A 15,366-nucleotide genomic window follows, 5' to 3' on the forward strand; every position below is an offset into this window, starting at 1 on the left:
TGCCGGCTCCCTGTCAGTCCCGCGGTGCCACGGCGCTTGCGCTTATATCACGGTTGACTGTCACAACATGCCAGTCTGGTGATGCGTTTGGGGTGCGCAGTTGGAGTCCATATCAGGTGGAACGTTACGGTTTAGGATCCAATGAATGTCTATTGTATGACCTTTGAAAGTATTTTTTATTCTTGCCCTCTTTTTTTTAATTAAAAAAGAATGTGGCCTTGTGTCTTGGATTGCAATCGGGGGAAGCGATAGTCATATATTGATTAACGGATGAAAAATGACAAAACATGACCCTAATGTATATATATAAATCTGAGGTGTCAAACAGACGGCCCGCGGGCCGGAACCGGCCCCCAAGGAGTTTTGATCCGGCCCGCGGGATCATTTAAAAGTGAAAAAAATGCATTAAAGACACAGAATGAATATTTTAAATAAAATGCAATTCGTGGATTATCCGCTAGGGGGCACACTGTTTTGATCACAGCAGAAGGCAACATTGTTTTGATCAGGGAAGAAAACAGCAGTCTCAGTCTGTTACCGCGATAGACCCAACGCGGCCCACACTGTGAAATGAGTTTGACACCCCTGATATAAATAGAATAAAGTGAGGAAAATATGAAGATAAATAGCCAAAACATAGACCCTTTCCGATTTGTGGTCTTTTCACCTGAGCCAAGTTTCACTTCCAATCTCTCTTAGTATTTGTTTTTTCTGTTTTCAACTATGTCGCCTCTTCGAAGAACATTTTGATTGCCTGTAAATCTTTTTCTGAATGGAATTTGCTCAGATGACCACTTGTTTCATGAGGATGATATCTAAAAACTTACTGTGACATCAAAGCACTTTTTTTTTCGGGAGAGGAGGCCAAAGAGTATTTCTTTATATGTTTAAAAACAAACATTTTTTTGTTGTTGAATTTACTCAATTTTATTTCGTCGTGCGATTGCACGAAATGAAATAATATGGATCCAGAAACATTTTGTACATCTACTTCACATCTATCTGCAACCAGATGATTTCATTTTGTGAGACTCCCTGATGATATAAAATTGAGTAAATTCAACACTCATTTTTGTTCACTGTAGACAGCTAAACAGATAGAGACAGTCAGACAGACTGGCATAGATATGCATATTGATTATACGTATGCAATATGTATCAGAGACCTTGCATGTGATTTATCATAATCCTTCAGGTTCCCCCCGAGGAAAATGCGATTAGGGGAGGAGACTGCTGTACCCATACAGCCCGTCAGCTGAACAGACCTCCACAGTGCACTCAGTTAGACACGTGGAGTGTTGTGTTCTTGAACTCTCAAAGGAATGCTCGAGACCACATCATGTCCTATTCTTCTATTTGAACAGTAAACGGAACTCAATTGGCGGGACATTGTGTGGACTCCGTTTTCATGATGTGACCACCGGCTGCGCTTTTGACGCACGATGGAGGACTTTTTACGCGCGGACGACACCGGACCGCACAACTCGTCCGCGACCAGGTGTCGCGCGTGGGAGAACGAGAGTCACTCGGCCAACGCCACCGCCGCCGCGAACGCTTTAAAACGCAACGACGAAGTGGCGAAAGCGGAAGTGGCCGTGCTGGTGCTGGTGCTGCTTCTCGCGCTCACCGGCAACCTGTGCGTGCTGTGGGCCATTCGCGCCGCCAAGACGCGCCAATCTCGGATGTTCTACTTCATGAGGCACTTGAGCATCGCCGACCTGGTGGTGGCCGTCTTCCAGGTTCTCCCGCAGCTCATCTGGGACATCACGTTCCGCTTCTACGGACCGGACGCGCTGTGCAGGCTGGTGAAGTACGCGCAGGTGGTGGGCATGTTCGCGTCCACCTACATGCTGGTGCTGATGTCCATCGACAGGTGCTTGGCCGTATGCCAGCCACTCCGACCGGTGCGCCGGGGAAGGGACCGCGCGTGCGTGTGCACGTCGTGGCTGCTCAGTCTGATATTCAGCACGCCTCAAGTGTACATCTTTTCCCTGCGGGACGTCGGGGACGGCGTGTACGACTGCTGGGGGGATTTTGTGCAGCCGTGGGGCGCCAAGGCCTACATAACATGGATGAACATCAGCATTTACATCCTCCCCGTGGGCGTCCTCAGCGTGTGCTACGGCCTGATTTGTGTCAAAATCTGGCAGAACTTTAACCTGAAAACCAGGAGGGAGCACGTCTTGGCTCCATCGCTCAATGATGCGCGTAATCTCTGTCGGGTGAGCAGCGTCAGGCTTATCTCCAAAGCCAAGATACGCACCGTGAAAATGACTTTCGTGGTGGTTTTGGCCTACATCGTGTGCTGGACCCCCTTTTTCTTTGTCCAGATGTGGTCTGCGTGGGATGATGCGGCTCCACGGGAAGGTAAGCTGCGCGCAAAATGGACTTTTACGCGCTCATAGACACTAACTTTGACGAACAGGACAAACCGGAAATAAATTAAATACATAAATAAATAAGAGCGAACTTTTGAGTTTAACAGATGAGTCAGTTGAACGCAGTTGAAGTTTAAAAAAAGGGTAATGTGTTTGGAAAGTCGTTCATTTACAGAGAAGATAAGAGATAATATCTTCTTTTGATTTTTTTTTCCAAAGTATTGGGCCTGAATGGTGTACCAGACTTGTTCCCAATGGGACCTTTCCTCAGTGAATGAGGGTATCACTGACAGTGTTTATCAGTGGAAGGAAAAAGTCCCCCGGAGCCACAAGGGAGGGGAAATGGAGGACTCCAAAGACTGGACACAAGAGCGGGAAACGATTAAAATTTCATTATCTTTCAGTTATTCTTGGCATGCAATCGTGCAAATCTTTAATGAAGTAGTTTTTTTCTTCTATAATTCGAGGGTTATATTCTTATTTGGATCAATGCACTCCACTGGGAGAAGCGACATCAAGTCAGTCTTTGGATTAAATCAAATGGTCAATTCGTGGTGATTACAAAATGCATTGAACTGTCATCAGAAAGCCATGAATGTCGTACGTGTGATGCAGACAGAAATACAGAGAATTGGCAGCGTTCTAAGCATTTCATTGTTTGGCTGTAAATATTGAATACAATAAAGTCAAATCATACAAACGTTGCTCGAACACGTGAGAAACAAAACAAACGATATGTGCTGTTTTAATTTGTTGCCATGACTGGTTAGCGCGTCGACCTCACAGTGCAGAGGTACCGATTACAGCTCCGGCCTCCCTGTGTGGAGTTGACATGTTCTCCCCGTGCCTGCGTGGGTTTTCTCTGGGTATTCCGGTTTCCTCCCACATTCCAAAAACATGCATGGCAGGTTAATGGAACACTATAAATTGTCCCTAAGTGTGAGTGCGGATGGTTGTTCCTTTCTGTGTGACCCTGTGATTGGCTGGAAACCAGTTCAGGGTGTCCCCAGACTACTGCCCGGAGACAGCTGGAATAGGCTCCAGCACCCCCCGCGATCCTTGTGAGGATAAAGCAGATCGGAAAATCGATGGATGAATGGATGAGTAATTAGTGCATATCTCAGATTTGTTTCCACTTTTATTCACAATATAACTTAACGTGAATTTTTATTTGGCATATTCCATTTCTGAGTGGGTGTCTGCGCTCTCCCGAGTTCCGTTCTAGTTTCATCCCTGGATTCCTGGTCGGTTCTCATGTTTCGAAGCCATGTAGGGAAGTTCACTTAAATGAGCCCAACGGGGCTTGAACTCCAAATGGGATTTTGTGCACTCATCCACTGTTTGCTTAACTTCTGGTCTTTGATATCGCACACGCTCCTAATCGGATACACAATGGTGTTGTCAAAGTAATCCTCCTCTGGATTTCAACACGACCTCAACTTCATTCTCGCACCGCCGCTCGTTAAAGAGGCGTGAAATGAAGACAAGTGTTTCATCTCTGACTTCGGATATATGTCAACAATAAGTCAAACAAGGTTGAAAGTTCACTGTTGTTTCCCTGCGGAACTACTCCGTCGCAATCATTTTCCCACCCGGTTTATTCATCAGATGAACAGGCTGATGCCATCTCGCACACAAGAGGTCAGCACCTTCAGGAGAAAAAAAAACTTTTGGCGAAGCTTAAATCCCTTGCATGGAAACATGCAAGGGATTCTTTCCCCCTTTCCCAATGGCAAACTCCCCCCTGTGTGTTTTGTGCCTCCCATCACTGGAATTATCATCATTTCCATGAATAATACATTATTTCTTTCCATGCAGGACAGTCACACGAACTGAGGAAATGTATCATTACTTGTTCCAACGGAAAAGCGCCAAGCAACCTAAAGTTTAATTTGTGTGGCATCCATCAAGGTTACTTATAATGCCAGATGTTTCTGCGGTCTTATCGCTGATTTGGAAGATCACCCCAGCTGACCCAAGTTGTGGCTGGTCTAGGTACTGTCGATATACAAAAGTGAAATTGTTGAATGTCTCTTTTCCACTTGTGCAAATGTATCAAAGAGGGTTTTAAAAAAAATAATAATAATAATATCATGTTATATATTGCCTGTCTGCCACACAGTTCTAAGGCTCAAGGTTTTAATCGTGCCTCTGGCATCCCTCTGTGTGGTTGGCATTATTTTTTGAAAAATAAAAAATAAAAAAATCACACAGCACACCACCAAATAAAAACCAGATACACAGGCCCATTACCACATTCTGACATGTATGTGATGAGGAGCATTTCATTGTTCTGCCTATCAACGTAACTGGCAAAGATACACAAAGAAAGATAAAATGGTCAGAGTTTGGAACAAATTAAGTGAGTTTCATGCAACTGCCTGATAAACTCTCATGGGACACCAGTTTTACTTTACAGTGGTACCTCTACTTACGAAAGTAATTAATTCTGGAAGAAATTTCTTAACTAGAGCATTTTGTAAGTACAGAAGCGTTTTCCACATAAAGCTCGTGACCCGAGGGGCGAATGATGAGGATGCTGCATAGACACAAATCTGTCTATTTATTTATCTACACACACAGACACGTAGGGTATGGCTCCCTCTCAGCCAATGGGATGCCAGGATGATCCCAGGTAATAGCCAATGACAGAGCAGCTATAAGTATGTTGCGTTCAGGGAAGTCGGAGCTGCGAATATTTTTACCTTTTGTATCTTGAAAATTATTTGAGGCATTTCGTAACTTGAAAAATTCGCATGGAGAGACGTTCGTAACTGCACATGTAGTCATACCGACCAACTTTTTGTAATTGACAGACACGGCCTTCATCATCGCCATGTTGCTGGCCAGTCTGAACAGCTGCTGTAACCCGTGGATCTACATGTTCTTTGCCGGTCACATGTTCCAGGGTGTGGCGAGCGGCTTCTTCTGCTGTCGACGCTATGTGGCGGCATCCTCGTGCAGCCACCATCACAGCAACTCCTCCGCGTACGCCATCAAGAAGGACGGCAGCCATAAAAGCCTCTCGCACACATCTAGCACAGGGGAGCCAGCACACTGAGACTCCATCCGACAGTCCAGTTGGCATCTTATTTCACGGGCACGTCATTACTTCCGCAGCCTCAATGGAAACATCCCAGTCAGCAGAGGCATCTGGCCCAGATTCGGCATGAAGCTGGCGCAGCTGGCCTTGAGTCGGCACTGGCATAATGCATGTGGGCCGAACACGGCCCAGGAGTGGCAAAGGAGGCACTGGCTTGACTCTGGCAAACCAGATGAGGGCCAGTTGTGGAGTGAAGTATTTGGGCCAGAAATCAATTTACAACTCCGGCCCGTACATGGCCAGCCAGTATTGAGCCACCCTTAAATACAGTTTCAGATTAATTTTTTCAACACACCGCCTTGTTTTACAATTGCACACCGATGCGGAATTCCATTCACCTCACACACACACACACACACACACACACACACACACACACCCGTGCGCGAGGTTCAATCAGGCCCGCAGGATAATTTAAAAATGAAAAAAATGCATAAAAGTCACAGAATTAATATTTTTAATAAGGTGCAATTCATTGAGTATCCGCTAGGGGAAACTGTTTTGACCAGAGAAGAAGACAACAGCAGCCTCAGTCCGTCACTGAGACAGACCCATGACAGCAGACGCTATCAATAGCACTCTCACATTTACACATTTAATAGCACTCTCCTTAGTTTGTAAGGTGTAGGCAGGGATTACATTTAGATTTTATATGCACGTGTAAATGGTTTAAAACTTCCTTTCTTTATAAATCTTGTTTAATCATAAAGTGCATTACTATATTTTTCAATGCCAATTACTTGTTAAAGTTTGTACAATCAATGGGATCAATTGCAATGCATATATGTGAATGATAAAAGTAAATAGCACATTTGTTGAAGGAAATGTAAGGTGCTTCATGAAATGTTTTGTAAAAGATACGTTCATTAATTTCAACATTTTCCAAATGTTCTTGTGCTTCTTTATACCAAAACAAAGGAAAGACATATTGTTTTGGTTGTTTATAGCAAAGTATGGTATAATTATAATGGTCCGGACCACTTGACATCTACCGAGGCCGTATGTGGCCCACCATGTGAAATGAGGTTGACACCAGTGATATATAGTAAGGCGTTTTTAGCCGAAAAAAACAACCATGTACAGAAAGGTGTTTTTCGCCAAAAAAAACGACCATGTATAAGAAGGCGTTTTTAGCCGAAAAAAATGACCATGTACAGAAAGGCGTTTTTCACCGAAAAAAATGACAATGTGTAGTAAGGTGTTTTTAGCCAAAAAAAACCCGACCATATATATAGTAAGGTGTTTTTAGCCGAAAAAAACCCCGAACATGTATAGTAAGGTGTTTTTAGCCGGAAAAAACAACATGTATAGTAAGGCGTTTTTAGACGAAAAAAAACGACCATGTATAGTAAGGCGCACCACAACATAACCTCTTGTTTATTTTGTGTTTTCTTCAATAAAGCTGCAAATGGTGGTTAAAGAAAGATGTGACCTTTTTTGCAAACACTGGAAATCGAACACCCATCCGCTGGATTTGGGACTTCAGCTTTCTACCACTGAGCTAACCCACCACAATGAACTGTCGGGTTGTATTGTGTTTTTCCTCAAATAAGTTGTATATGGTGGTTAAAGAGTAGATAATGTTTCAACAACCAGGGATCGAACATTCAACCTCTGGTGTGGCACTCCATCACTCTACCACTGAGCCAAAGCACCGGCTAAAGACGCTTTACTATACATGGTTGTTTTTTTCGGCTAAAAACGCCTTACTATAACATGGTCGTTTTTTTCGGCTAAAATCTTCGGCCAAAAACGCCTTACATACATGGTCGTTTTTTTCGGCTAAAAATTTCATCCAAAAATGCCTTACTATACATGGTCATTTTTTTCGGTCAAAAACGCCTTACTATACATGGTCGTTTTTTTTCCGAGTTAAAATGCCTTACTAAACATGGTCGTTTTTTTCGGCTAAAAACGCCTTACTACACATGGTCGTTTTTTTTTCGAGTTAAAATGCCTCAATAAACATGGTCGTTTTTTCGGCTAAAAACACCTTCCTATAGACATGGTCGTTTTTTTCGGCTAAAAACGCCTTACTACACATGGTCGTTTTTTTCCACTAAAAACGCCTTACTATACATGGTCGTTTTTTGGGCTAAAAACGCCTTACTATACATGGTCGTTTTTTTCAGCTAAAAACGCCTTACTATACATGGTCATTTTTTCGGCTAAAAACGCCTTCCTATACATGGTCGTTTTTTTTCGGCTTAAAACGCCCTCCTAAACATGGTCGTTTTTTCGGCTAAAAACACCTTCCTATAGACATGGTCGTTTTTTTCCGCTAAAAACGCCTTACTACACATGGTCGTTTTTTTCCGCTAAAAACGCCTTACTATACATGGTCATTTTTTTCAGCTAAAAGCGCCTTACTATACATGGTCGTTTTTTTTCGAGTTAAAATGCCTTACTAAACATGGTCGTTTTTTTTCGGCTAAAAACGCCTTACTATTCATGGCCGTTTTTTTCGGCTAAAAATTTCATCCAAAAACGCCTTACTATACATGGTCGTTTTTTTCAGCTAAAAATTTCATCCAAAAATGCCTTACTATACATGGTCGTTTTTTTTTTCATCCAAAAACACCTTACTATACATGGTCGTATTTTCCGGCTAAAAACGCCTTACTATACATGGTCGTTTTTTTCGGCTAAAAACACCTTACTATACATGGTCGTTTTTTTCGGCTAAAAACGGCTTCCTATACATGGTCGTTTTTTTCGGCTAAAAATTTTGTCCGAAAATGCCGTACTATACATGGTCGTTTTTATTTGTCCAAAAACACCTTACTATACATGGTCGTTTTTTTTGGCTAAAAACGCCTTACTATACATGGTAATTTTTTTCGGCTAAAAACGCCTTACTATACATGGTTGTTTTTTTGGGCTAAAAACGCCTTACTATACATGGTCATTTTTTTCGGCTAAAAACGCCTTACTATACATGGTCGTTTTTTTTTCCGAGTTAAAATGCCTTACTAAACATGGTCGTTTTTTTCGGCTAAAAACGCCTTACTACACATGGTCGTTTTTTTTCGAGTTAAAATGCCTCACTAAACATGGTCGTTTTTTCGGCTAAAAACACCTTCCTATAGACATGGTCGTTTTTTTTCGGCTAAAAACGCCTTACTATACATGGTCGTTTTTTTGGGCTAAAAACGCCTTACAATACATGGTCGTTTTTTTCAGCTAAAAACGCCTTACTATACATGGTCATTTTTTGGGCTAAAAACGCCTTCCTATACATGGTCGTTTTTTTCGGCTAAAAACGCCTTACTACACATGGTCGTTTTTTTTCGAGTTAAAATGCCTCACTAAACATGGTCGTTTTTTCGGCTAAAAACACCTTCCTATAGACATGGTCGTTTTTTTTCGGCTAAAAACGCCTTACTATACATGGTCGTTTTTTTGGGCTAAAAACGCCTTACAATACATGGTCGTTTTTTTCAGCTAAAAACGCCTTACTATACATGGTCATTTTTTGGGCTAAAAACGCCTTCCTATACATGGTCGTTTTTTTCGGCTAAAAACGCCTTATTATCCATGGTCGTTTTTTTTTCGGCTTAAAACGCCCTCCTATACATGGCCGTTTTTTTCGGGTTAAAATGCCTTCCACTACATGGTCATTTTTTTGGGCTAAAAAACACCTTACTATACATGGTCGTTTTTTGTTGTTGTTAAAACGCCTTACTATACATGGTCGGTTTTTTTCGGCTTAAAACGCCCTCCTATACATGGTCGTTTTTTTCGGGTTAAAATGCCTTTCACTATTTATGCCTTACTATACATGGTCTTTTTTTTCGGCTAAAAACACCTTACTATAGACATGGTCATTTTTTTTCGGCTAAAAACGCCTTACTACACATGGTCGTTTTTTTCCGCTAAAAAACGCCTTACTATACATGGTCTTTTTTTCGGCTAAAAACGCCTTCCTATACATGGTCGTTTTTTTCGGCTAAAAACGCCTTATTATCCATGGTCGTTTTTTTTCGGCTTAAAACGCCCTCCTATACATGGTCGTTTTTTTCGGGTTAAAATGCCTTCCACTACATGGTCATTTTTTTCGGCTAAAAAACACCTTACTATACATGGTCGTTTTTTGTTGTTGTTAAAACGCCTTATTATCCATGGTCGTTTTTTTTCGGCTTAAAACGCCCTCCTATACATGGTCGTTTTTTTCGGGTTAAAATGCCTTCCACTACATGGTCATTTTTTTCGGCTAAAAAACACCTTACTATACATGGTCGTTTTTTGTTGTTGTTAAAACACCTTACTATACATGGTCGTTTTTTTTCGGCTAAAAACGCCTTACTATACATGGTCGTTTATTTCGGCTAAAAACGTCTTACTATACATGGTCAGTTTTTTTCGGCTTAAAACGCCCTCCTATACATGGTCGTTTTTTTCGGGTTAAAATGCCTTTCACTATGTATGCCTTACTATACATGGTCCTTTTTTTCGGCTAAAAACACCTTACTATACATGGTCGTTTTTTGTTGTTGTTAAAACGCCTTACTTTACATGGGTTTTTTTTTTCGGCTAAAAACACCTTACTCTACATGGTCGTTTTTTTCCCGCTAAAAACGCCTTACGACACATGGTCGTTTTTTCGACTAAAAATGCCTTTCTATACGTGGTCGTTTTTTTCGTCGAAAAACGCCTTATTATACATGGTCTTTTTTTCGTCTAAAAACGCATTACTATACAGGGTCGTTTTTTTTTTGGGCTAAAAACGCCTTACATGGTCGGGTTTTTTTTCGTCTAAAAACGTCTTACTATACATGGTTGTTTTTTTCGGCTAAAAGCGCCTTACTATACATGGTCGGTTTTTTAGGCTTAAAACACCTTCCTATATGTGGTCCTTTTTTTCCGGCTCAAAACGCTACAGGAGGTTGCCATTTTTCGCCGCCATCTTTCCGCTACGGACACTCAAAGCTGACAAACTTAAGGAAGTCACATGATGACGACTGCATGGGTCAAAAATAAATCAGTGCAATTAGTTTGTCAATTGAAAGATTTATAGAAGCCTTTTGTAAAAACGTTTGCTTGCACATCTGCTGAGGTGGAAGGCTTGCTCAGTCGACTATCGTCGACTGACAGTGCAAGTGCTTCTAAATGCACGTACTTGGAGTTGTGGTCGTCGCATTCTAGTATTTCATCACAAGATAGCGCTATATTCTAAACAATGTTCCTTTAAAATCACATTATGCTGTTTCTTCCCGCAGAAACTTGGGATGCGCCACACAGCAGAGAAAGGAACGAGAGAGGCTACTCTCCACCCAATATGTAGCAAGCTTTTTTTCACTGCCGCATCCTCTAGGAACGTGTTGATTCTGTAAAATGTCATTGTGATTATATTTGGAGAACCAGACAGGATATCTCTCATATTATGTTAACAGTCGATTTTGAAATATTCTATGAACATGTGAAAGTGAAGTGAAAGTCTGATTTTAATTTGGAAGGAGACATTGAATACAATAAAGACTCCTTTCAGTCAACTATGCATGTTTTGCACTCACTTATGAGGTGTGTCCAATTTGTGACTCAATGCAAATATCACAGAAAGCCCCCGCTGAACAGCATTTGTGTGTCGAATTGTACTGCTCATTGTGTTTTTCATCCGCATTTCAGGGACAAACACTTCTGGCCTTGTTCATTTTCGTTCTTTTCATTTGCTACAAAATGTTACAAAGCATCAAACTAAGTGTACCGTCTGTGTGAGGTAAGACTGCCCCCCTGTGGCCACACGTCGCTCTATCAGGGATGTGGGACACTTTTCTGCTGTTGTCTTTTTGTCAATACACTACTCAAAAAACATTTTGTTTTATACTATGTTGTAATTCATTTTATGGTGGAAGAGGGGGTATGTCTTTTTTTAAATCATCCATGCAATGTAATATGCAAATAACTAGTTTTAATCAAATGAAATTTCTTATAAAGGTCAGTTTTGGACAAGATGCAGGAATAATAATAATAACAAGACATAAATGCATCACTAGTTTGGTAAGTTATCCTCTTCTGGAGGGGTCACTTATTTTAATTTTCCAAAAATTCATTTGTGCGGGAGTATGATGTTTCATTCATTTAAAAAAAAATCTATTTTTCAAAAAATCTGAAGGAAATAAAAAATAGAAAGGTTTGTACCACATAAAGTTGTAAACTGCACACTGTTCCTAACTATTAAATGTGTCAGGCACATGTTATCGTTTACAAATTTCATACACTGTCAAACTCTTAGCAAAGCTGCTGTAAACACATTATGATGAAGTCCACAATCAGGTCATCCACTTGGTGGCTGTGTTTCCTTTACAACTCAAAGGTAGCCTAAGTATGTGTTATTCCTCGGCCAAGTGAACGCTAAAGCCGCCACAACACCGCCCGGCACTGGTCAGCAAGGGCCTCGCGATGACGTCCAGCACGACGCTCCAAAGGTTCTGCAGCCAGCGTGTTCCGATAAGAATGCACTTAATGCAGGGGCTGATCATCCTGGTGAACACAACAACACACACCCAGTATCTTTTTTGTCCTGTATGTACATTTAATGTACACTCATTGTAGACAGCTTGATATATGGCTTTCTCTTTGGCGATGAGCAACAATGCTTTTAATTTTGCAGGATGCAAAAGCGAAAGGTCTTGATTTATCTATTGAATAATAACATGATGGTCCATTTTCACAATTTAAGTTACATTTACAGCATAATTATACGAGCACAGATTCACTCGTGAAACACTTCTTTTTTTACATTTCAGGGTTGATCCTTTTTTACACGTGTCGTGGCCCTCAGCTAAGTGACTCATTTTAAATCATTGATAACTTAATATATTTATGTGATTTTATGTAAAACGGTACCGATTGAGTCTTCTTAAAATGTGTGTTGGATATACTTTATATGTTTGTGATGACAACAAAAGCATTAATCACAGATTAAAGTATTTATTTGTAGCTAAATAAAGATTATATTACCTTAATGTGAGTAATCTTTTTAAAAAACATTGAATTTACTTTGTACTTTTATGTCAAACAGTTAAACACAATTGCATTTTGTGAAAAAACTAAAATAAAATGCTCAGTGATCAATTCAAAATTTACTCGTTAATATTTTGGATTGAACAAAAATTGTGTCAAATATTTGGAATCCAAATGTTTTTTTTTCTTTGCAAAATATGCTTAACAAACTAAAACAGAGGACAGCCTTGACTGATTGTTGACTTTTTTTCAACCCGTTCCAAACGATTGCATTTTGATAACTTCAACCAGATTATTTAGCAACATAAACTTTTGTTGTGTACGTGTTAACAAGTGGACTGTTAGCATTTTTTTCTTCAAACCGGCACAATTACCATATGTGTATGCAGCTGAGAACAGCAAAGAGGATTCCAGAGAGGATGGACATGGGGATGGCCAGAAGCACTGTGATGATCCTGTATACCCAAATTCGACAGACTTCAAACAAAGCGTGGCTCCAGATCCACACTCGGTCCCCGCTGCGCACCGACACTGGCTCAGCAATAACATCTTCAAACGTCACCTGCAGGCCCAAAGAAAAACATTGTATGTTGATCCATGGGTCAAGGTTTTAAGTTTCTTTGACAAGACCAAATGCCGGGGACAAAAAGTACATGCTGTTCTTTCATTCATTCATTTTCCGATCACAGCCATCTTCAGGCAGTAGGTGAGGGAAACCCTGAACCGGTTGTCAGCCAATCGCAGGGTACACAGAGACGAACAACCATCCGAGCTCACACTCACACCTAGGGACAATTTTGAGTGTTCAATCAGCCTGCCATGCATGTTTTTGGAATGTGGGAGGAAACCGGAGTACCCGGAGAAAACCCACGCAGGCCCAGGGAGAACATGCAAACTCCACACAAGGAGGCCGGAGCTGGAATTGAACCCGCTACCTCTGCACTGTGAGGTCGACATGCTAACCACAGGACCACCGGGCCACCCGCTGTTCTTCCATTCATTCATTTTATATTTAATACAGAGTAGCGATTGTGGTGTTTTAATAATTTCGATCTTGACTATGATTGCATTGGGGAAGTGTCTTTCATTTATTCATTCTGTTAAGTATTTTATAGCTCATACAGAGTAGCAGCAATGTTGTCACTCGCAGTGTAGTGGTCATGAGTTCAGTACCCAAACAGTGATAGTGTGAATGTGAATGGCTGTCTCCCTACTATATGTGCCCTGTGAATGACTGGCGATTAATCCAGGGTGTAGTCTTTCTTTTTCCCTAAATCAAGATTGACTACGGTTCACCTGTGACCCTGAACACGATAAACTGTATCAAAGATGAAAAGATGGATGTTTACCAATGATGTAGAATTATCGGGTATAAATAAATGTGGGCGTGGCTGCCAGGCGCCATTTTTGTGACTGATCGTGCTCCCTAAATTCCGCCCAGCAACAGGTTGATGATGTGAAAAAAGAATGTGAACAATTCTGTTCATCCGAGTCACTGTCCACAGTTCAATTGCTTTAGCATATTAGCAATTGCTACCTTAAGGCAGTCGTTCATCCCCCGAGGGTCTCGAACATCGAGCAAGGGTTTGGTATCGCTGATATCCACAAGGGAAGACGAATGAATACTTTTTTCTTCCTGGTCATGAAAGCGCCCCACTTTCCATAGCGTCTCTGGTTGTTCAAACTCCTCTGGGTCACTGGAGTCCCTCAGGTCAATCTCCACCTCCTCCAAATCGCCCCCCTTCCTCAGGTCGTCCATTGAGATAGGTGAACACAACACAGTACCGACAGTACAAACTCCCGACTGAGGCCACAGCCCCTTTCAGCTGTGGGCGAGGGGGGCTATATTGAGAAGGCTGCGTTGGCCTGGATGGTATTTTCAGATGACCTTTCAACTTGGATCACTTTCCTGAGCTGTGAGACGATCGAGGGATATAAATACTGGCCACACACACACACACACACACCAACCCCCCATATTATGCCAGTTCATCATATTAAATGACAAATAGGAGTGGCTCACAAATGTGGCAGATCCGTGAATGCATTTACGTCAGAGGTCGAAAAACTCGTCTGGTTTTATGGATCAGTGTTGCTGCCGCAAAGCTGTGCCTTCAAAACTATTCACTTCTAAATGCAGAAACACATACTGCACGTTGTCTTATTGTTCACATTGAGTATAAATATATTTTTTACTTTTATAAACATATTGAGTAAGTATACATATATGTAGCATAGCAATTTCCAACAAAAGCCTCGCTGGAAACGACTGCCTTCTTCCTTCACATTGACACTTTAGAAAACTGTGTTACAGGTCTTTTTGCAACAGAAATCTTGTTACATTCCTCTGAATAAATACATTTTAGACAGTCCCTGCAGCTAGCACACATTCCTTTTTTTTTTAAAGAGGACTGCACATTTGAACTGTTCACACTGGTTCTTTGTCGAGTCTTTTTCTTGTGTGTGATAGATAAAAGAAGAGAGATGCTCATTGCAAATTCGCAGTGTCATCCCAAAAATATGGTCGCACGCTTTTAGGTTGCAATTTAGTCCGATTTTAAAAACAAGGGATCGTGTCACGGAAGGGATGTGATCAATGAGAATAATTCATCGACGACACCCTCCTCCATCCTTTTGAAATGGGATTTAATGAGCCTTCTTGTTGGGAGGAGCAGCTGCACACAAGTGGCTGCGGTGGTCCTTCACTGTATGTGTTAGTCATCTCACTGCAAAGCCCCGACATTCACAAAACGAATGAATAGCACGGATTCATGCACTATATGCCTTTTTTTCCCACGATTGCAAATGAAGACGGAAAATGTGACTGCATGTATACCTCAAAAACTGGTTTGGTGTTCTTTCTTCCTGCTATTGTACTAGTGTATACAAATTTCGTTTTTAATCATCTCATCTCTTCAATAA

General features: G+C 41.3%; 2 protein-coding genes across 2 annotated transcripts; one reads left to right on the forward strand and one right to left on the reverse strand.

Moving 5' to 3' along the window:
* The first annotated feature begins 1,347 nt into the window (after positions 1-1,347).
* On the forward strand, positions 1,348-6,252 carry oxtrb (oxytocin receptor b). Its single transcript, XM_086118540.1, has 2 exons — positions 1,348-2,367; positions 5,195-6,252. The coding sequence occupies exons 1-2, from the start codon at positions 1,443-1,445 to the stop codon at positions 5,437-5,439; spliced, it is 1,170 nt and encodes a 389-aa protein (XP_085974666.1). The 5' UTR covers positions 1,348-1,442; the 3' UTR covers positions 5,440-6,252.
* A 5,257-nt stretch (positions 6,253-11,509) lies between these two features.
* cav4a (caveolin 4a) lies at positions 11,510-14,240 on the reverse strand. The gene is made up of 3 exons (XM_086118151.1): positions 13,982-14,240; positions 12,819-13,006; positions 11,510-11,961 (listed from the first exon to the last, which is right to left on the reverse strand). Exons 1-3 carry the CDS (start codon positions 14,201-14,203, stop codon positions 11,811-11,813), a joined length of 561 nt encoding a protein of 186 aa, XP_085974277.1. The 5' UTR covers positions 14,204-14,240; the 3' UTR covers positions 11,510-11,810.
* Positions 14,241-15,366: the final 1,126 nt, after the last annotated feature.

This window comes from Hippocampus guttulatus, chromosome 8 (genome assembly GCF_054856545.1).
Source record: "Hippocampus guttulatus isolate MCC_2025c chromosome 8, RoL_Hgut_1.0, whole genome shotgun sequence".
NCBI classification, from domain to species: Eukaryota; Metazoa; Chordata; class Actinopteri; order Syngnathiformes; family Syngnathidae; genus Hippocampus; species Hippocampus guttulatus.

Bases quoted from the DNA above. Each gene is read 5' to 3' on its own strand.
- cav4a (XM_086118151.1), bottom strand. From the start codon at position 14,203: ATGGACGACCTGAGGAAGGGGGGCGATTTGGAGGAGGTGGAGATTGAC. The intron at 13,007-13,981 runs GTAGCAATTGCT...TTGGGCCTGCAG, and splicing joins GGATGAACGACTGCCTTAAG to GTGACGTTTGAAGATGTTAT. The intron at 11,962-12,818 runs GTAATTGTGCCG...TGTGTTCACCAG, and splicing joins CTCAGCTGCATACACATATG to GATGATCAGCCCCTGCATTA.
- oxtrb (XM_086118540.1), top strand. From the start codon at position 1,443: ATGGAGGACTTTTTACGCGCGGACGACACCGGACCGCACAACTCGTCC. The intron at 2,368-5,194 runs GTAAGCTGCGCG...TGTAATTGACAG, and splicing joins TGATGCGGCTCCACGGGAAG to ACACGGCCTTCATCATCGCC.